Here is a 22,160-nt window from a genome sequence, read left to right as displayed (position 1 = left end):
AGAGGGCAGCTATCTGGGAGGGCTGCTTGGTTGGCTGGTGGCTGGGACTAGAGTATAGGAAGACTTCCTAGGGAGGTTAAATGTGAAGACCTGCTCCATTGCTCCAGCACAGCAAGTTCTGATGAGAATGGTTCATGGTTTTAAGGCATTTATTGTAGAAAGGCAGCCAGGGGGAGAGAGTAGAGAAACAGGGGGTGACCACGTGGGGAGAGGGGGAAGGGTGAGGGAGCAAGAGTAAGAGAAAAAGAGGGTAAGAGAGGCAAGAGAGCAAGGAGGGGGCAAGCAACTCCTTTTATAGGGGGCTGGGCCGTCCTGGCTGTTGCCAGGTAACTGGGGAGGAGCATACCTGACTGTTGCCAGGTAACTGTGGGGAGGAGCATATCTGGTGGAGTCCAGACTGAATACCAGGAGCTTGGGGCATTGTCTGTGACTGATGGCCACACCCCTCTCTGCAGGGGGCTGTGGGAGGCTGTAGCTGAGACAGGAGCCAGGGGCCCAGGAGGTGTGGACAAATGTCTTGTCCCTTAGGGTCACTGGGGTTCCAGGCCTGTGCTCAACCGGGACCAGGCTGTCTGCGCACAGCTTACCATCATCCCACAGTGTTGTACCATGTTGTGTGGTAAATGTGTACCGCTCCTAACTCTAACAACATTGATAGGCTTCACTAAATACCTACTAAGCAAAATCTAACATCATGGAAGCTTTCTCCCTAAAGCTTACTCTCTTAGGCTGTATTAAAAATAGGGAATAGTAATTCAGTGCTTGATTTCCTAGAATTTGATGTTTATAAATCTTTTCTGACACTTTGCCCCTTCTTAGAATTGGGAACAAAACACCCATGGAAGGAGTTACAGAGACACAGTTTGGAGCTGAGACAAAAGGATGGACCATCTAGAGACTGCCATATCCAGGGATCTATCACATAATCAACCTCCAAACGCTGACACCATTGCACACACTAGCAATATTATGCTAAAAGGACCCAGATATAGCTGTCTCTTGTGAGGCTATGCCAGGGCCTGGCAAACACAGAAGTGGATGCTCACAGTCAGCTATTGGATGGAACACAGGGCCCCCAATGGAGGAGCTAGCGAAAGTACCCAAGGAGCTAAAGGGGTCTGCAACCCTATAGGTGGAACAACGATATGAACTAACCAGTACAGTACCCCCGGAGCTTGTGTCTGTAGCTGCATATGTATCAGAAGATGGCCTAGTTGGCCATCACTGGGAAGAGAGGCCCCTTGGTCTTGCAAACTTTATATGCCCCAGTACAGGGGAATGCCAGGGCCAAGAAGTGGGGGTGGGTGGGTAGGGGAGTGGGGGGATAGGGTCTGGGGGACTTTTGGGATAGCATTTGAAATGTAAATGAAGAAAATACCTAAAAAAAAATTATAAAAAAAGGATTTTCAGTTACACTGTTTCCTGTATGTTGTGTTTGGACTACATATTACTTAGCCACAGGTAAGGTGGAAGTCTGTTTATCTCTAGCCTAGACTCAGAAGCCAAAAAGGAAGCAGCATAGGACTTAGCTAAGTTAACTGGACGTCATCTGTAATTCCGTTACATCATCTGACCAGTGGCAAAGGCACCTCCGTCCTTTTGGTAAATGTTTCTTACATTGAAGATCCTAGCAGCTCATGATTACTGGTCCAACTGCCTCAGAGATACTTTATCACTAAGAGTTTCTATAGTCTGCCTCTGAGTTGCTTCCTAGTCATTTTTGTCTTGAGGTATCCAAACCCTTGTGTATTCATTCAGCCATACCAAATAAGAATGACCCAAGTATCTGTAAGATATTACAGAAAAGTAGTTAGGGAATATAAGAGGTAGGGCATAAAAGCCCTTGCAGATTCTGTCCATTAAATCTTGTTTTCCTCATTCATATTCTGTTTTCTTCAGCAGAATCATTTGTGATTCCTTGGTTTGGTTATATAATACTGCTTTAGGCCTCACCCTTCACAGCTTGCCTCCCATTGCTGCCTACACTCTTGATACTATAGGTCATTCCCCTAGGGTGACTGAAGGAATGTAGACTCAGGTATCCAAAAGTTTAACAAAAATACTTGTATTGTTTTGTCTAAAACACTAGAAATCACCGGTTCAGGACTGAGTCTGATAGTTGTGAAAGATTGCTGAGCATCCTGCTTACTGCCATGGCCTGGTAATTTTAAGGTTTGAAGAATACATCTGAATACTCATCAGTGATGCAATGTATGATAGACTAAGTACCTTTCATCTCACTTTCCTCCACTGATCAGATCTGTCACAATCGCTAGAGAATAGATTTAAAATTCAAATAATTTTTAAAGCATATTACAGTGTGAAGGTTTGTATTTTTGAAACTAATTGCACAAATTTTGAAACATTACCGAATGATTTCCCCTGCCCCCCAAAGGTGAGGTAGAGAAGTACTTAAACAACCAAGATATGTCAATAAGTGTTTATTTGTTATACACAGTGCTACCACAGCTACCATCAGAGAGCACACTGCAATTTTCAAGTAGACAACTGAGAAAGAACAAGTCTGCATGCTGCCTTCACGGTGCATAGAAAACTGGTGAACTAACACTAGCTGGTAGGCTTAGGAATCACTCAGCAGTGTTAATAAAGGCCACTTTAGTCTGGAAAGCTACTTCTCCGACAGGCTTTGAGCAGTTCTACATTGCAGGTCTTGTGAAGGATGCAACAAGTGAAGATTGGAAAATGTCACACCTTGTTTTGAAGATGGAGAGTCAAGTTATGCACCACTTGAGAGAGCCATCTTAGTAGCGTAATGTTGGCTTTCTTTTATCACACATTGGCAATTTAAGAATTGAGAGTTTAAAAAAAAAGTCTAGGATTAAACAGAACACGTGTCCATATGATGGAATTATGACTTAATAACATTTGCCCAGTTCTCACCTGTTGTCCTGCCCAAACCCCTCATCTGATGAGGTTTAGTGAAAGCCTCTAACAACTGTAACAGACTTCACATACTATGTATCGAAATGTGCCTAAGACATGGGTGTGTCCACAGGAAAATGGCAGTGCTTCTATTGCAGGTAAGTGTCAAGTTTTCTCTTGATGTTATCAAAAGAATCTGCTCCCATGTAATCGGCCTGGCCCTGTTCCCACCGTTCCTTCCTTTCTTCTGAGGACATAGAAGGTTGTGGTGCAGCTGGGGCCTCCCCAAAGGACAGGTCTGACAAGGCTCCTGAGACATGTTCCTAGAAGAGAGTCATCAGAGGCACCTTAAGAGCTGAAGTCCTGATGAACTTAAAGAATGTAACCAACAGAATGAGAAAAGCCAAAATGAATCATCATGCAAAAAACTGAAAAGCATTACATGAAACAAACAAACAAAAGACAAGAGTACAAGGGCAATATGATTTTTTTTTCCTCTAAAAAATGAAGACTTCTTGACTCAGTGAAACATTGGGAGAACAAGATAATTAGGGTTAATGTTTAAGTTCTGCATACCTTTCTACAGAAGCCACAAGAGAAAGCCAGTGTATAGACCAAGTCTGAAAGCTGCAAACAGTTCAGTAGAAAGTGTAAGATGGACGGACAAGGGCACACAAATTTCACGATAAATTCTTGATCCATGTGGGCTTGGAAAGGTTGAGAACTTAAACAAAATGATTCCTAGATACTGTGCTTCATAGAAAACTTACCCAGAGAGCGACAGTGCACACTCAATCATTGTTACATGAAAGAAAGCTAAGTGGTTTGAGGTGGTACCAATTTTTTCTGTCCAAGCTTTCATTTGGTTTGCAAGTAGCATCTATTCTTGTAGCTTCTGATAATCTGCTTGGTTTTAGACAACTGCTTCCCATCTTCACCTTTTCTTGGTTTATAATCCTCAGCTTTTGTGTGGTGGAAAGAATGGTACATGCAGCAAACCTACTCTACAATAAACTAGATTTTCATTGCATTAGGCTAGACAATCAACTAAGTGTACCATAAATGGCACACTGTGCTGTCAGAAACTCAGCTGAGTTTGGTGGTGAAAATCTTACTAGAGGAAGAAAAATGAATAAAAACAAGTAATGATTTTTCAAGAAAAAAAATGGTGGAACATTTTTTGTACTTGGTTTATTGGCATAAATATTATAATTTTAAGGATATTGAATCTCCCAAGAGTTTAGGTAAAGGGTTTTTACTGATGTGTAAAACTGTAGATGAACATTTAAGAGTACTGAAGCTCCAAGGTACAGGGTTTTTAACTATCATGTGAACAACTATTAATCCATGTCCTGAAGCTCCAAGTAGTTTAGGCACAGAACAAGGACAGAGTTCAGGCAAAGCAAGGAAGTATGCGTATCAGATCAACCCTACCTTTGCCTTCTACTTGCAACATAGATGTTAAAGACAGGGTCATTACAGTACAGTAACTAGAGTTTACTCTAGTGACTGCCCCTAAGAGAGAGGCACCTGAGGTCAATCAAACCTGGTATGGAGCTAACAAAATAGATGAGCATCTAATTATAAAATTCTCCCTTCAACCATAAAATGCTATAATTATAGGCTCTAGAGATCAAATTTTCGTAAAGAGTATAGTCTTTCAGACCATAGGTTTGAGTCCTAGTTGTTACTGTAATCTTTTATGTGCGTAAAATTCTATGATTTCTAAGCCTTATAACTCCTCTATAAAGATGGGATATTAACAACAACTATTTAGTTGAGTGGACAAATTGTTCTAGACAGTTAAGGACTTACTATGTTGGTAGACACTACCAACATATAGTTGCTACCAACTCTATCAACAGGTATATGATGCACACAGTACTGATTAAGAAGAGTATGGTATTTATCCCTTTCTTACACCTATATTGAGTACTACCTCACCATTTACTCATTAATTTTGTTGTGTGTATCTTAGTATGTAAAATAACATTCTTCTTCATCTTCCAATTCAGCATGAAGAACAAACCTCAGAAAAGTACCTTTAAAATCAGAAAAGATGCTAATGAACGTTGTTATTATAAAATTTACAGCGTCGTCTCCCTCCCACAAAGGGATCCTTTCAAGATCTTAGGAGAATAAAACAGGAAATGAGACTATTCCTACAGTATTTATTGTGTATTATGTATCCCTATTGTGATTTTTTTAAACAGAAAGTTCATTTTTCTAAGCATATTGAAAATACAACATATATTTAAAGGCTTGAGGTTCCTAAACCTTAAATATGGCATTCTCTTCACCTCTCCTAGCCATTACTGGAGATGTAATGAAGAGCTTGCCCAATCTAGGTAAGCATTTCTCTACGAGGCTAAATGCTAGCCTACGCACTCTTTATGTAGATTTACAATATTAAGAATAACCTAAGCATCATTTTTATGACTATCCAGCCAAGAATTCTATAGTTTCAGTGTATGAGTTTATAGAATTCCAAAACCATCTATTTTCAGGTTTAATGAAATTTGCTACACAATGTCCTTGTTTCTGTGGTATTCTCTCTTCCCAGCTCTAAGATAGTTATAGTTTTTCCCATACAGTCCTCCTCTATTTAAAATACTACTAAGAATTACTGAATTCTATATCAAGTTTAAAAAGTACAGCACTAAATTTCCTGAAGTAAGAGTAAAGCAAACAGAACTTACCATCATTAGATAGGAGCTGGCATCTTTGACAAGGCCATGGTGTTGGAGCAGGGGTAAGACGTTGGTGGTGAAAGTGTCCCACCACAGGTTCAGAAACTCTGGGTGACTCACGGTCGGGTCCTGGGAGTCACAGTTGACACTTTTTGTTTGGGGATTATAAGTGTAATTCCATGGCTTGGTTCGTCCCAGGAAGTGCACAACTTTGGCATTTTTACCAAACCTGCCCAGTGAACAGGTAGAGAGGGTGAGTAGTTTGTGCGCACCTTCTCCTGTAAAGCTTCCGTTACGCACCTTCTACCCTGTGGTAGAAGTTGGAAAGAAAACTACACCAAAAATAAGAGACACAAAATGCCCATGCTCTGCCTCCCAGGAGCTAATCCCTCAGGCACCTGTTCTAAAGAGATAGGTTTGTGCAGTGGCAGACATTACAATGCCACAGCTACTACAGTGCTTCTAGTCAAACTAGAAGCAGTCCACACCCTTGTTAGATGAGGCTATTGAACAGTAAATGTGCACCCCTCCCTTTCTCCACAGAGAGGATGGACTTCCTACCTCCTACTAAACACGCTCATCTGACTTGATTGCCTTGCCAACTTGCTTATGTTTACTCTTTCTGGGAAGTTAAAACTCCTGCCAGCAGAACCATGTTGTCTATAGCCTGCCAGTTACATAGGATTTCTCTCTCAAATCTGTGGCCTGGTTCCAGTTTCAGCTAGGAATAGATTAAAACTGTCTCTTTTGGCCTGTGAAGATATTAAGTAATAAATACTTGCTTATCAGGAATGTAATGTTTTGATAAATATATACACTACATAATTAGATCAATGTTCTCAAACATTTCCTGAAGATTGTATTGTTGCCTTCTGGTGAAAACTTTGAAAATCCTTCTGGCATTTTGAAATATATAGAATATTGTTATCTACAGTCATCCTACTATGTTGTGATATTTCTTCAGTGGCAAGTATTTAAAAACCCTGTAGTTTGTGGTGGAAGAGGGAGGTTATGTTATGTTAAAAGCATGTGCTGCTGCTCTTGGAGAGGACCTGAGTTCAGTTCTCAGGACCCACACTGGGCAACCCACATCACACATGGTTCAATGGGGTCTAATGACCTCTTCTGGCTTCTGAGGACACTGTATTCACTTGTACACATCTCCCCTCCCCCATATACACAGACATATGAAAAATTGAAACCCACTTTAGCTTGTATATGATATATGTGTGAAGTGATGTGGGTGTGTGCACATGTATGCCTGTATGTGCAGAGACCAGAGGGGAACAGTCAGTACCTTTCTTAATTGTTTTCTACTTGATTTTTGAGACAGCTGGACTGTATCCCAGAACTGGGGTTACAGGTGCCTGTACCTGGCTTTTTATGTGAACGCTGGAGATCCAAACTCAGGATGTCATTGCTTACCAAGCAGGCGCCATTGCTTACACAGCAGGCTTTACCAGCTGAGCCAACTCTCCAGCCTTACACTGCACTTTTATTTGACAGGTAATTTTTTTGTAATACACACCCAATTTCACAGCAAATGATACTTTAAATGCATAGGTGCTAAGCCTGGTCCTTTGATTAGCTTGAAAAAAAAACCGTGAATTTAAAAACAAACAATAGGGGCTGGAGAGATGGCTCAGTGGTTAAGAGCACTTGTTACTTTTGCAGAGGGTCTGGGTTCAGTTTCCAGCACCCACATGGTGGTTCACAAACCATCAGTTTCAAGAGATCTGATGTCCTCTTCTGACCTCGTTTGACAGCAAGCATGCATGTGATACCCATACATACAATTAGTCAAAAGACAAAACAAGATGAGTAAATCTAATTTAAAAAAAAAAAAAAAAGAATAACTAAGATGTCACATAGGATAAGCACAAAAATGATGGTGATGAATTTCAGCAACCAGCAACCAGCTGGGCCTATTTGTACAGGCATGTGGTCCTGGCTACTTGAGAGAACAAGAAAGATGGATTTACAATTCAAGGTTTACTTATGCTACACAGTGAGTTCAAGTGCAGGCCAAATTACTCAGTGAGAATCTGTCTCAAAGTTAAGATAAAATAAGTGCAAGTGCAAGAACCGCCACAAGGGGAAAGGGAACCCTGGGTGCTGGAGACTTCAGAGCGAAGGAAGGCACTACAAGTCAGTTGCTGGAGGGCAGAAGTTTGAGACAGTACATTGCAACTTCAAGCTTATATGGATGACATCTTGAGTATCTGTACCAAATGCCAACAGTCAGATGGCAGGTGTGAGCCTGTGGACACAACCATGTGCCACTGCCATAGCCAGAAACTGTGATATATGTCCTGTGTACTGGGTTAAAGAGTTAGACTTATGGATTTACCCTATATGTAGTCAACATATTTGAGTGATATGAACAAACAAAATAGCATAGACCATTTGGGTAACATTTCCTGCCTTCCAATTTTATTTTGTAATGTTTGGGATAGGTCCAGATTTTGTAAGGACATGGTTGGGCGTAATAATCCTATTGTGTAGGCTTCGATTAACATACTAGTTGAAGCTAAAGAGACTGTTGTTCAAGGTCATATGGCTGTTAAGTGGCAGAGACATACAGGTTTGCCTGAGGCCAGAGCTTAACCTGTGATCTTGGAAGAAAACTAAAGCTGGGAAGAAAAGCTCCTCTTCAAGGTTTGTTTAGTCTTCCTCGTGTTCTTTAGTTCTTTTTGAAAATGGGTGGATTGTATCCCAAGCTCTCTATTTTATACACAAAGTCTTTGTCTTCCCTGCGCAGTCTCTCCATTCCATCCATCCTCCCCGCTCTCTGCACTTAAACAGACAGAAATCCTAATGTCCTAAAGATAATGTCCTATTATATCCCAGGTACTATGTTAGCTGTGTATCCACAAGAAGCCTTGTCCAGGAAGGAAGAATGGTCACATAAAAATAGTCAGTGAAAGGAAGCAAGTCAGGGCCACTAGGGTGGTGATATTATGGATTATGGAAATTCCAAGGTGGGTTTTCAAAACAGGCTTCAAGTAGAAAGTAAGGGATGGAGCAGTGCCTGGGAAAGGCAGGCAGGATTCAAGTAGTCATCCTCACATGTTCCAGTGATGGTGAGGGATTCTGTCTCAGAGATCTGGGTGTGTATGTTTGTGTGCTGCAGAGGTGGTGGCAGCAGGCACAGCCTGATCCTAGCAGTACAAATTATGCAAGAAGGCACACATAAGGAAGCACAGGTCTCAGACACTCACCGGTCCTGATGAAAATGCCCTGCTTGAAGCCACAGCACTTATTTTTTCCTCTAGTATTAGCCAAGCACTAAACCTCAACCTACATACTGATATACTGATATACTGATCTTTATATTTCTATTAGCCTGTATCTTGTATAAATGCTATACTGTCATAGCATGATGGCAAGGATAATTAAAATACATGGAAATATTAGGGAGTAGCTATCCTTTCCTACGGGTCCTGACAGTTCACAGATGTGAGCTACCGGGAGTCAGTTGACATACTTTGAAGTACAAACCCTACGCTATGTTTAGCATTTGCATTGTGTACCTCATTTGGTCTCTAAAACTACTGTGTGAGTCGGAGGGCAGGCAAGGCTAAAAGTTAAAGAGTATGTCAAAGGCTAAATCACAGGGCTAGTGAATGAACAGGCTGTGATTAACCCAGGCCAGGATGAGTTATTCTGTAAACACACGCTTGGGAGTATCGGGCATTGTTTGATGAGTGGCATCTATTAATCTCCATCCATGGGCAGCCAATCTAAGCAGAAAAGGGAATACATAGTATAGTTGAGGATTGTGCAGTAGAAGTAACCAACAGGAAAATTCCATAGTACCAAGAGTCTAAGCACTGTTCTTAGAAGGATAAAATTTATACATAGTCTGGGGAGAAAAAGGAAAATCAGAACAAGAAGTGGATGGTGTACCTCAGGTCCACAGTGAGCAATGCATAGACTGTGCAATGCAGAGCACTGATCATCTAATGCTCTCCTGTACCTGGGACTTCAGTCTGCAAACTGGGGCTTCAAGCTGCATGGAGGAGAAGGACAAAACGAGCCAACCCATCTGCACAGATGGTCTGGTCCTCTGCTGTGGGCAGGAATGTGCAGCTCATCTTCAGATCCTCGCCACAACCTCCCTGGATTTATGCTGGGGCCCAGGGTTCTCCTCTCGAATGTCCACAGCAACGGCATTTGGAGATACCCACAGGCCTACATTTCACTGTGGTCCAGGCCTTGGCATCTACATTCATGAATGCCAGTTTCCAATACTCATTAGCTAGATCACTATTGCCTTTTGTAATAAAGAAAGGATCCTCTTCCTACGAAATATCTTTACTTATCCTATCCTAATAGAGAGAGAGAGAAAAAAAAAACTAAATCCAGTGGTTATTTTTTTTTAATAGACAAAGCAGTCCTAAATTACTTAATAAGCTTTGTTTAAGGTAGATGCTGTTTGTCACATGTGGTGTCCCTCAACCTAAGTTTGCTACTGCTATATTTCATAATGAAAATTTGATATGTGACTACTGTGAAAGGGTTGTTCAACTCCCCAAAGAGTTGACCCACAGGTTGAGAACCAGTGTATAAGATGTCTGAGATGTGGGTGGAATTGCTCTTTTTGACCTAAGGTAAAGAATTTCTTAGATGAAGATTAGCAGGACCATAGAAAGTATTACATGGCACAATGACCAGATTTCTGTAACGAAACAATACATAGGATTTGTGTAGCTTTCTAAAATGCTAATTGGAGCAGACTACATAAGAGAAGACAAGCAGCAGCTCCTGAAGGAAGCTGGGAGGAAGCAGGGAAGAGAGAAGAATGATGCAAGGATGGCTGTGCAGGAACCAGAGAGCAGTCGCTGCTGGTTTCAGCTGAGGCTACGGTACTCATTTCTGGGCAGCAAGGACTGAGGACTTCTCCATACTTTAGTAGTTAAACTGCCACATATACAATGGTTATAGAAATAGATAGTGGTGGAGAGCAAGAGAAAGAAAACATGCAAGAGCTGGCACCTGCACTGGTCACTAAACAAGTGGTTGGTCTGGGCCAGCCCAAGAGCTCCTGGGTGACTGAGGCAAAGGGAGTGATAAGGCAGTGCTAAATGGGAAGCAGACTGCACTCAGGAATAGCAATGGAGACAAACTTGCCAGTTTTACGTAAAGTAGTCACAGCAGAGAACAATCTCTGAAATCGTGTAGGGCTATTGCAGTGTGAGGAGCACTATCTGGGTCCCACACTGGTCACAAAAGTTAAAGAGTGCCTTCGCTTCTATCACAGTATACTAGCTGCTTAGCAGAACAGCCAAGGAGGCTAAAGGATTTAGCCAATAATCTTATATAAAAAAACGATGAGCAGAAGGTCTCAAACACTAGGCTAGTTTTTGTGTCCAAGGTTTCAATTTATCTGAATTCAAGTTTCAGACTTTTTACATCTACATTATGGGCATGAGGGAATGACTTAAAAAATATTTTTTCCAGCCATGCCATGCAGTGTTGGTGGGGAGATACACCCAGAGAGACCTGCCCTCTACTGCATGGCACAGGTAGGCTGTAGACACAGAGAGGCTTGTATGCCACCATTGCAGTGTAGCGAAATTCAGCCCAGCAGGAGGAAGACATCCAGAGACCAACCCACTGCCATGTCACATCGGCAGGCTTAGATACCTAGAGTCCTGCTTGCTGCTATGCCATGCAGTGGAAGATGATGAGGTCACCCAGAGGCTGGCCAGACATGTGGCTAGCCTGGAGTGGAAGCCACTACAGTGTGTAAGTATGTGATGGACAGACAGAGAGGAAGAGAAGCAGAGCACTGAGCATTATGAACAGAGGCAGAACTGGAGATGAGAGGGTGGGGAGGAGTAGGCAGCCCTGCCACCTGAGGCCATGGGGAAGTTCCAGTCCATGTTGGCACTGAGGGCGGGCCATGCCTGGGTCTGTGGCCATGCTGCAGCAAGTCGGTGTTGATGCCTGTGGCTTATATTACCACTAGAGACCATGGGGAAATCCCTGGTCTGGACAGCCTCCTAGGACCATGTCGGTATCCAAAGGCTATGCAGAACTCATGTCATTCCTCACTGTTATAGCACTCTGGAGAGCTGACCCCACCTCCTCTCAACAGCAGTAGCATTTAGGGGAGCAGGCTGAGGTTGTGAGTGTGGGAGATCTGGCCTTGCCACTGTCTGCCATCAGGCAGAATGGGCATAGGGGTGATGCCCACCCCTCACCACCTGCAGTCGTTGGGTGAGCTGGCCCTGAGTATGTGAGAGTAGGAGATCTGGTCCACCCCTCACTGGCTGTAGCACTTGGGAGAGTGAGTCCAGTGCATGGACTGGGCAGCAGAGCGGAGCTGGCTTTGGAGGTGTGGGTACATGCAAGCTGGCATGAGGGCATGAGAGCAGGAGAGCTGACCCTGCCTCCTGCCACAGCATTGGGTAGCCTAGCTGAACAGGGCTGGAGAGCTTGCCCTGGTGCCCTGGGGGTGTGGATGCAGGACAGCTGTCAGGATGACCAGCTCAGCTATTAGCCAGGCCCAGAAACAGGGTTTTGAGTTGGCCCACCCCCAAATCTACATTATCTATGAACTGTTTGAGTTCATGAAAGGGCCAGTTCTGCTGACCCAAAACGGCAAGATCTCTATGAGTGATAACAGGATAACTGGGAGGAGTCTCAGAGAGGATCCACCATTAATGATGTCACAGAAGCCAGAGATCTTGAGCCATACCAATGACTCATTGCAATGAACATTTGCAAGAGAAGATGTGTAGACAGAGGGATAAACTGTGTGTGATGGTTTACATATGCTCAGTCCAGGGAACAGCACTATTAAGAGGTGTGGCCTTGTTGGAGTATGTGTGTCACTGTGAGGATGGGCTTAAATGCCTTCAACCTAGCTGCCTGGAAGCCAGTAATCTCTTAGCAACCTTCAGATGAAGATGAACTCTCAGCTCTTCCTGCACTATGCCTGCCTGAATGCTGCAATATTCCAGCCTTAATGATAATGGACTGAACCTCTGAACCTGTAAGCAAGCCCCAATTAAATGTTGTCCTTTATAAGACTTGCCTTGGTCATGGTGTCTATTCACAACAGCAAAACTCTAACAAAGACACTGAGACACACCATGACACACTCCAGCTTCTATGACAATATTTTTTTTTTTATGCTTTGGGTTTTTTTTTGTGGTTTTGTTTTTTAGTTTGTGTATTTTTTATTTTGGGGGGAGAAAGAGGTTGCAAAGGAGGAGGGCAGATACAAGGGGATAGGGAGATGAGTGGGATTGGGGTATATCATGTGAAACTCACAAAGATCAAAAAAAGAGTTTTTAAAAATGCAAAAAGAACTCCACCTTTTGCTCATTTATAAAATAAAAAAGAATGATATGAAAATGAATTAAGAGTAAGGTCCTAAGTAAAAGAAAAATGCTTTTAGTCTTTTAAGACTTTTAAGGGTATGGAAATTTCATTCAGTAGGGTACCCGGCATGCGTGTAATTCTGGGCTCAAGCCTTAGCATTGCAAACATACAAACAGATAAATGAACAAATAATCTCAGCCTCAATACTAGTGTAGGTGAACAGTTTACATTTCCCTCAGTTAAAGCCGCAAGTAGATAGAAGGTATACTACCTGTCAGAAAGAAAAAAAAAAAAACCCACAAACAAACAAACAAACAAACACCCACCACAGTGGCTAGGAAGAGGGCATAATACTCAATCAACTCCAGCTCTGACAGGAATAATGAGGTGGTTTCCTGACCTACCCAGGGTTTATCCACAAAATCACTAGCCAGAAACTTAAAAAGGAAGTTTGGTTCAATTGTTTCTAAATTATCAAGAGCCATTTATTCTGACCCACTAAGGGGATTTGTATCAGCTTGCATATATTTCTTAAAATAAGTATTCTAATTTTAACTTGATAGAATCTCTAAGGAGTCATCATCCAGATCACAAGACATAGTTTGAACTGAAGCCAGCAACAACACTGCTTATGTTAGCTGTTGAAATAATCCTTGTGACCTGATGTTACCACAAGATCAGATGGACATCGTATGGCTGCTCAGTGGTTAGTGACACAGAGGAGGCTTCAGACCTAGTGAGAACAGAAAGGAACTAATCCAGGACAACACACACACAGAAGCAATTTAATCAGTCAACTTTTATATGCAATGTTCTATGAGACACTACGAAAGAGAAAGAAGTACTTGCATGGTACTCCTCTGGAAATGTGTCCAAGGCACCGGGTATCCTCTTGCCCACCCCAGTGTGGAGTACGCTCTCTGTCTCATCACCACTCACTCATATGCCTGTTCAGATTACACATGCTGAGACAGTGTCACAACAGCTCGTCCCCACTAGTGATGAATACCTCTCTCCTCTCACCAAAATGGACCCCTCTCACCCATCCACAGTTAGTCAGGAGCCTGGCGTGCTAGCTCATGCCTAAACTCTTAGCACTTGGGAGTGAGGAGCTGAGTGAGGTAAGAGCATTGTTCTAACTTTGAGGAGAGCTTGAGTTACAAAGTGAGTTCAAGGCCAGCCCAACCTAGTACAAATATTTTTTAAAAGTCGCAAACTCAAATGCCTGTGAGATATGGTTAATCCTGCAGAGAGAGTTGTGTACCAAGTGAAATAGGGATGTGAAACACAGAACCATGCCTGTCCCATCCTCAGATAAAGCTGTTTCACAGCTACAAACGAAATGCCATACTGTTTTCCATGCCTTACAAATAAATCCTCTCACAGTATCCTAGTCAGAGCATAGACACTCTATAGTGTTGATTGGGCCTAGTCAGTTACATTGCCTGTCAGGACAGCATTTTGCCACAATGTCTCTGAACGTCAAGAGGAAGATTCTCCTGGTGTAGCATGTCATTCTCTGCCTCTACCAGCTGACTCATGTGCCAGTATCCATACCTGTACTACACACCCATTTCCCCCATGTTTCTGAGGATGTTCTCTGAGCACAACCTCTCCATGTGTATACTGGATCTCTTCCTTCTCATCCTATCAAAGGCATCACTCTCAGCTCTTCTCTCACTTCTCTGCTTTATTAATGGCATCCTTCCAAATCCACTCCTATTGCTAGAAACATGTAACATCTGCTTTCTTTTCCCAGTCAGCTGCCACCCCCTTCCAGTTCCTTTGATAAGCAGGCATCTAGGAAAGCAATGTACATTTCCAACCTCATTCTCTTAGGCCTGATTCAGCCAGAGTTTCTCCTCCACCACTCTACCACAGGTATACTTGCTGAAGTCACCAGTGTCCTCTACAGTCTACATTCTGTACCATTCTAAGTTGTCCTTTCTTCTGCAATAGCACTCCACACAGATAAAGTGTTCCTTTCTCCTGGAGACATTTTCATTGAGTGGCTTTCCACAATACTACCATCTTGCTGGGTCTCCTTGTACATTTCTGTTCTGGGTCTATTACCCCTTCTCCCCAGGCTCAGTTTTGGGGATTCTTCTACCAATAACCAGTCCATTGGTTACATCATCTTGTTTAGTGGCTATAAACATTTATGTGCTGGCAGTTTTGTCCCATTCATACCTCTCTCCTAAATGTGTGACTTGTTTAAAATTGATTCTTTGGCAGTTACATAGATGTATGTATATGGCCTTATTCCAAAGATGTATATATGCTCTTACCCAGTACTGTCCCTAATTTCTCTCCCTCCTCTATATACTTCCCTTCCTTACTAATTGCTATATTCATGGCTTTTGTCATGTTTGTGGGTGACCCACTGAGTTTGATTGGGGCCATCTTTGTGATCATGGATTTGGAGCTATCCTATCCAGTGGATCCTGATCACCTTAGCATGGAGTACACACCTGAAAACAAAGGTTCCCATTACGGATAGATTTATCAGTAGCCAGTAGTTCAGCCTTTTCCCTAACCCTAGCTGACATGTGACAGGCCTGCCTTGTGCAGTCTCAATGTGAGAAAGTGCAGCTGCTGTGAGCCCATGAGGGCAGTCGCTGCACAGCATCTAGACGGTGACATTGCACAAGCCTCCCCTCTCCATTTCCCAGAACTTGCGTCCTTTACATCCCTTCGCTTTCAATGTTCCGTGATTAAATGTGTGATTCACGGTTGGAGGAATCCTTTTATATTAGCTTGTCTATTTCACAGTCTCACTAGGATGTTCATATACACTTCCTAACATCTATCCAAAGTCCTTCCTACCTCATGAAATGCAACACTCACACTCTAGAAACCTACTGGTCATATTCAACATATTCTACCAGAAGTTGGAATACTAGGTTTTATGTGAAATTATTTTTTATATTGTGGTGCTGGGAGTCAACCCCTAATTTTTAAACAAGGCCAACTGAATTTAATTCAGTTATGCATAGCACAACTGAAAGAAACGTATGTGACAAATGCAGCCTAAGGGCTGAAGATCTGTGAGAAGGGCTGGACCTCCACTTAATCTTGTTCTGTCCTTCCATAAGCCCCTCTCCAATTGAGATGTTAATCTTCAACAAGGTTCTGCATGTGGGATCTCACTCCTTTCACCCCCTTTTGCCCATTCTGAATACCTCTCCAAGGAGATGTACCTCCTAAGAGGGCATTAGACTTACTACTTCATGGCTCAAAAACACATTAATTTCCATGAGGACATCTTAGTTGAAACTGCATGTTTTAAAAGTGAATGTGGATGCACACGAAGTGCATGTGTGGGTTCATGAGTGCATGTGCATGTATGTAAATAGTCTATTTTTGAGTGACTTCTGTGAATAACATTTGGAAACAACTAAAGGCTTTAGAGATATATCTTAGCAAATAGTTATGTGCAGTTTTAAGACAAAACCTCCATTCTTTCTAGTGAAGCCCCTTGCTTTAACCCATGGTCCAGCCTCTCCTTCTACCTACCATATCCCATGGTCACCCACAGGCAGCAGCAAGTACTAGAGCTACTCAGCCCTAGAGACCACCGGGCTATTCTGAACATGATATGGGCTTTAATTTAGAGGCCTCTCTGTAGAAAACTACTGTGGCCCAGGACAGGCTAATTTAGTCTAAAAAACTGATTCTGACATTGATACATTAGCATAAAAGAAATGGAACTACCTACATCTTCTCATCCTTTTCTCAGTATAAGAAAATAGAGGGAAATGTCTATCAGGCTAGGTCTCTAGAAGAAAAACAAAAACATTTTCTGGCAGAAGGTAGGGAAAATGAATTCGTGAATCTGGTTTCAGGGTTCTTAAACAGGCAGCAGTGGGAGGAAATAAAGTCTGGCTTTGAGCAATCATATCAAAGGAATAAAGAGCTGGCCCCACTGAGGACAAGCTACCGTAAGGGAACATACATGTGTCAGCCAGCCTATAGGTCGCATGATTAGTGATTAATGGAACTGATCCAAATTTCCTCAATGTACCGTACACTCTACAGAAATGGCAACAAAGCAAGGATCTTGCCAAAGCCAGCATCTGTGCTGCACTAGGAAGAAGAATCCACCCTGGCCATTATGATTATTTAGATCTCAAACTTTAGGAACTTCATTTAGAGCACATGCAACAGCTTGGAGATAGGTACCACAGCTCTAGCAAAGTCGTCCTTCTTTTGCAGCACTAAGACTGCTCTTCCTGCTTCTTCTGTGTTAAAAAGCACAAGTAGAGCTCAAGCAAACCAAGCTGTCCAGACACATGGGATGTGTCTGGTGTTGGCATGGAAGATGGAAAGCAGATTAAACTAAGCCACAGGGAAACAGAAGCATCATGAACACTAAGTTCATCATGTTCGGAAACTGAAGCTAAATAGACAACATCAGCTTTGTGCCACTCCACTACGTTCATTCCCGGATACCTGCTCCGAAGAACGAAGTATCCTGCTCCTGCCATTAAATTCTTTTTGCTCTCACATGGTTCTTGCTTGTTACACTCATTTGCCCAGTTGGACTATAGTAACTGCTTTACTATAGACAAGTTCAGCTCTAGGGGGTCAAGCTGCCGTGATCGTAGGACACTGTTCAAGCTGGCTAGGCTAGTGATGAGTCAATAGGATTAAAATAAACCAGATCCACAAGTGCACACAAGACAGATTGGATTTTATAATTCCAAGGACTGAGGAATGAAAAACAATATTTATGTTCTTGATGATGTCAACCCTATTCTATTTGCTTTACTCAGAATAGTAGTGTAAGAGCTTGCCTGCCTTACTATTGAAGGGCAAAAGAATTGACTCCATGCCAGAGAGGTGCCAAAAAACACTGAGGGACTGAGGGGGAAAGAAACCCCCACAAGATACTTAAAATCCTTATCTGGGGATGGTCACAGAGTCTGCCCCAAAAATTGTTGTAAAGGAAACATCTCTACCACAAAATCCCAGACTTGTTCATTATTGTGGTGCAGGATGCACAGAGAGGACTTTGGATGATAAAGCAGGAATGTGCATGCCACACAGGGATGGGAGAGAGTAGATTAACTCCCAAAAGGGCCTTGTTCTTATGTCTATGTCCTAGCATCACCCTGCCAGCTAGGCCGCTGCGCAGGAAGTGAGAATCATCTCAGTTGACCACAAACGATTCAGAAGCTAAAGAACAGGTCTCAGGCCTTCACAGTTTGATAAACTGCAATGAAGTGACACAGAGTTTCTAAAATGGAACTAAGTGAAAGACATTCACTTAGTGCTCAGTGCAGGCCAGATTCCTAATTGCTTTCATGGTTACGGTTTCAGTGCCTACAATGACCTCACGAAGACACAGAGGCAGAACAGCTCAGACTTTAGTCCAGCATCAGTAATTGGTAAGCGGCAACTTCAGGATATGAGCTGAGTGTAGTCAGTTGCAAGTCACCCCCTCTCCCAACCACAACAGCATGGTGCTGCCTGCTCTAAGTCCCCCCACAAAAAGCCAGGGAGGGGATTGGCAACATCCTCATTGTGAATAAGGAGGAAGGAGTAGAGGAGGAAGACGAGGAGGAAGACGAGGAAGAGGAGGAGGAGGCCTAGGAGGAGAAGGAGGAGGACTAGGAGGAGGACAGGAGGAGGAGGAGGAAGAGGAGAAGGACAAGGAGGAAGAGTGAAGATCAAAGTTCAGCAGCCAGTGTGGTGTAACGCAGAAACAGAGGGGAATCTGTTCCAGAAGGCAGCAAAATGTTTCTGGGCTACTTTAAGTATGGAGCAGTGGATAATATCAAGCTTCTCAAAACTGCAGCCAGGATTTTACAAGAGCAAGCTTTTCTCAAAATCATCCAGCTATTATTTTCCTCCAAAAGACGATGACATGAAAGGCCACTCCTCTACCCTCACCATAACCAACAGCAGTTAAACTGTTTGTACTTACGCTTTAAATGCCGGGAGGTAGGAGTATATTGAAATGCTGCTTAGGTTATACACAAATGGCAGGTGTTTTGTGATATCTGTCGTTGCCCAGCCACTAAAATATGTATTCAGTAGGCCCTGGTCCCCACCTGGAAGGAAATGGACAAATAGAATTATGGTTTATAAACCTCTAAGGCAATTCAGGAATTTTATAGAAATATATGGGAAGCTTAAAATATATACTAATTCTGTTTTAAGTAATATATTTCAAGTCATATTCTTTAAGACATTCTTGGAGTAAATGGCTATTTTTTCTGATTTATGTTCAATAAATACTTAAGGAACAGCTACTATGTCATACATTGTACCAGGTTCTATGGAACCAATGTGAATAAGACACATGGTCACTGTCCTCACAAGGGTCTGGAATGTGATAGCAGATAGAGATACTAACAAGTTAAAGTCAATAAAAATGATCACAGTTGGATGAGGGTACAAAAGCAAAGTGGACAAGTGTTATAGGGATTCATGGGTTCGGCTCAGAGGAGGCTTCCCAGGCAAAGCTGTGCTTGAGTTAAGACCTGAGCTCTCCTGGGGAACACTTAACAACTTCAGGAGAGATGAGCCCAGAAGGAGATCTGGACAGAGAAGAATTAGCACACTCTCCGCACACCTTAGCCAGCACTGTGACAACCATCAGGGGTGTGCTGCTGACCTGGTCCCTGGCCAAGTGCTGGTCAGTCATGTCTATGGCTAAGGTTATCCATGAAATAGTAAAGTGCCGTTAGGGGCCTAGACTCTATGTCTCTCTTGGAAAGTGAAGACATACTATTCACTTTACAGGAAAATAAGCTGGGCATGATGGTTTTTACCTGTACTCTCAGCTCTTTGCCTATAATCCCCCAACTGGAGAAGCTAAAAGTATTGCTATGAGTTTAAGGTCTGCCTGCCTGGGTCACACAGTGAATTCCAGGGCAGTCTAGGCTATAGAGTGAGATCCTGCCTCAAAAAACAAACAGAAACAAAGCAGGGGAGACAAAGAAACAATCTAAAAAGCTAAGCGTCTGACCGGAGTCCTAAATAGACATTTAAGAAAAATTATCTCCAAACTCAATCTTTATTTCAGCCCAGGAGTTTTCTATTTTAGCCTCTGAGAGTTCAGAAAACATGCTTAAGAGTCAGAACATTGAGTAGACACATGAAATGTGTGGGGTGGGGGAGACACAGTGTGTGTGAGACACAGGAGACACATGGGGTCTGTGTGTGTGTGTGTGTTATGGAGAGACTTATGGTGACTGTGTGTGTGGTGAGGTGATAGAGGAAATGAGTATACTTTAAGTGTGAGGCTAGCAACCGTGTATTTCAATCCTGTCCTGGGTCTGCTTTGTGTCAAGATCCAGTATTCTTTTTAATCATTCAAAAAGTCCAATCAATAGTCTATCTGTGCTATTTGGTTTCCTTTGGACCAAAAGATTTCAAAATTATGGATATTTGTGTAACATGAAGAAAAATTAGTAAAATTGGAGCTTTGTATTTAATACCCAAATGTGCCTGGTCCCTACTGTGTATATCCTGTTCTTCCCAAGTACCATCCATTCAATTGATAGATGAACGGCATTCATTGATGTTCAATCTGTGGAGAAAGTGTTCTGTTTGAGGAGCCTCTGACAGGTCCCATTCCTCAATGAACAACTGAAATGGAAATCAGAAATGGAATAGAGTATGTTTCACTGTTTCAAAGATACAATAAAGTGAATGGCTATGATCCCCAAATGTACATTTTGAAACCCTAATCTCCAAGAGGAGATTAGATCCAAGACTGCATGTGTGTCATAACCGAGTGGTCAAGGAGGCTCTTCACCTCAGGTTACAGCAAAAAAATGGTGTGAGAGAGCAGAGTGCTAGCTTCCTGTAGGACAATCTGCCTTCATCTTGACATTGGCCTTCCTAGTCTCTAGAACTAATAAATAAATCCCTATCATGCACAGGCCCCTGGTCAATAGCATCCCTAAACTCTACAGTCAAAGATCAATACAAAAGATGGTCTTATCTGTATAGACCAACATATATTCTGAGGCTTAAGGTAGTAATACTCAAACACTACACCCATTCTGAAACTTAACTTTGAGTCTCCCAAAGATCATCAATATGGATGACACAGACACTAATGGCCAAGGACACATGTCTACAGTCTTACTAATTCTCTTTTTACATAGTTATCAAAACAAAATCTGAGGAAATGATCATAACAGCTTTTTTTTTATTAAAGGGCAGAGCTAGAAATAACCCAGATGCCATTCGACAGGTACATAAATATAACCATAATTAGAAAGTCACCGAGAAAAAAGAAGACTGCTGATGCATAGGGCATCAATCTCAAGAGACATACTGCTGAGTGAAAACCAGAATGATCCCATTTATGTAAACTCCTTGGAGGGATAAAATCACAGACGGCATATTTGTGGCTGCCAAGAACAGGAGAGAGAAGAGAGGAAGCTGTGGCTGTAAAGTGGATCATGATGGGGCCTGGTCTGTTCTTGACTATGGTAGTGTTCACAACAAAGTATACATGTAATAAAATGGAACAGATCACATCCATACAGACAGACACACCAGCGCATAAAATTGATGAAATCAGAATAATCTTCATGGACTGATCAATGTAAAGTTCCTTATTTTTGTATTATACCATAGTTATATAGGATGTTGCCACTGAGGGAGATGAATGAGGGCAATAGAGAATCTCTATTATTTCTTATAGCAGCATGAGAAGCTACAATTCACTCAAAATAAAAAATAATGCAAATGAAATATAAACACATAAAAGTTTAAAAGGCTTAATGTAATTAAAATGCAGAATACAGTAAGAAACTGTTGGTCATTTTGACTCTAAATTACACAAGGACAAAGATTTTGGCTCCTTTTTGGTTATCATTGTCGTCCTCCTAGATAACAGTATGTCATAAATATAGAAAAACTATTTCCCGTTCCTGAATAAATGCAAAACCCTCAAGATATTCAAGAACCTCCACAGCAGAGCAGCTGAAGTAACATCATGCCATGGAGGGCTATCTAGTGAAGGCACTAATCATCCATAATTGCTATCATGCCTTTAAAGGCAACATAAAGACCAGTTGTCCACTGTGTGCTATAAAGACACAAGGCTGCATGCATGAGATAGAAGCATTAAACATAAGAATAAAAATGAAAACAACATTATATTAGGGGATTGGTGCTATAGATGTTTCTCTCTAATTTTTCCTTATTTTATTTTTGTAATTTAAAAATATCAATACAAAACAGTAGGAATGAGAATTGTCCTAAGACCTTTCTAAGTACTCTTTA

The 22,160-nt window shown here is 42.2% G+C and overlaps 1 protein-coding gene across 2 annotated transcripts in view; it reads right to left on the bottom strand.

Moving 5' to 3' along the window:
* Nucleotides 1-2,426: 2,426 nt before the first annotated feature.
* The window catches only part of Gyg1 (glycogenin 1), a 33,622-nt gene continuing 13,888 nt past the window's right edge, over nucleotides 2,427-22,160 (bottom strand). The window contains exons 5-8 of one of the 2 annotated variants that reach the window (XM_029475534.2): nucleotides 18,838-18,964; nucleotides 5,583-5,802; nucleotides 3,460-3,510; nucleotides 2,427-3,206 (exon numbers count right to left, since the gene is read on the bottom strand). In XM_029475534.2, coding sequence (XP_029331394.2) covers nucleotides 3,033-3,206; nucleotides 3,460-3,510; nucleotides 5,583-5,802; nucleotides 18,838-18,964 — 572 coding nt within the window. In that variant the 3' untranslated portion in view covers nucleotides 2,427-3,032. The remainder of the gene's footprint in view (nucleotides 3,207-3,459; nucleotides 3,511-5,582; nucleotides 5,803-18,837; nucleotides 18,965-22,160) is intronic. The other variant, XM_021157905.3, reaches the window with a different exon arrangement.

This window comes from Mus caroli, unplaced genomic scaffold (genome assembly GCF_978045245.1).
Source record: "Mus caroli unplaced genomic scaffold, Mus_caroli_1 scaffold_3, whole genome shotgun sequence".
Taxonomy (NCBI): domain Eukaryota; kingdom Metazoa; phylum Chordata; class Mammalia; order Rodentia; family Muridae; genus Mus; species Mus caroli.
The sequence above is the reverse complement of the archived record's forward strand: the minus strand, read 5'-3'. Positions and strand labels throughout refer to the sequence as shown.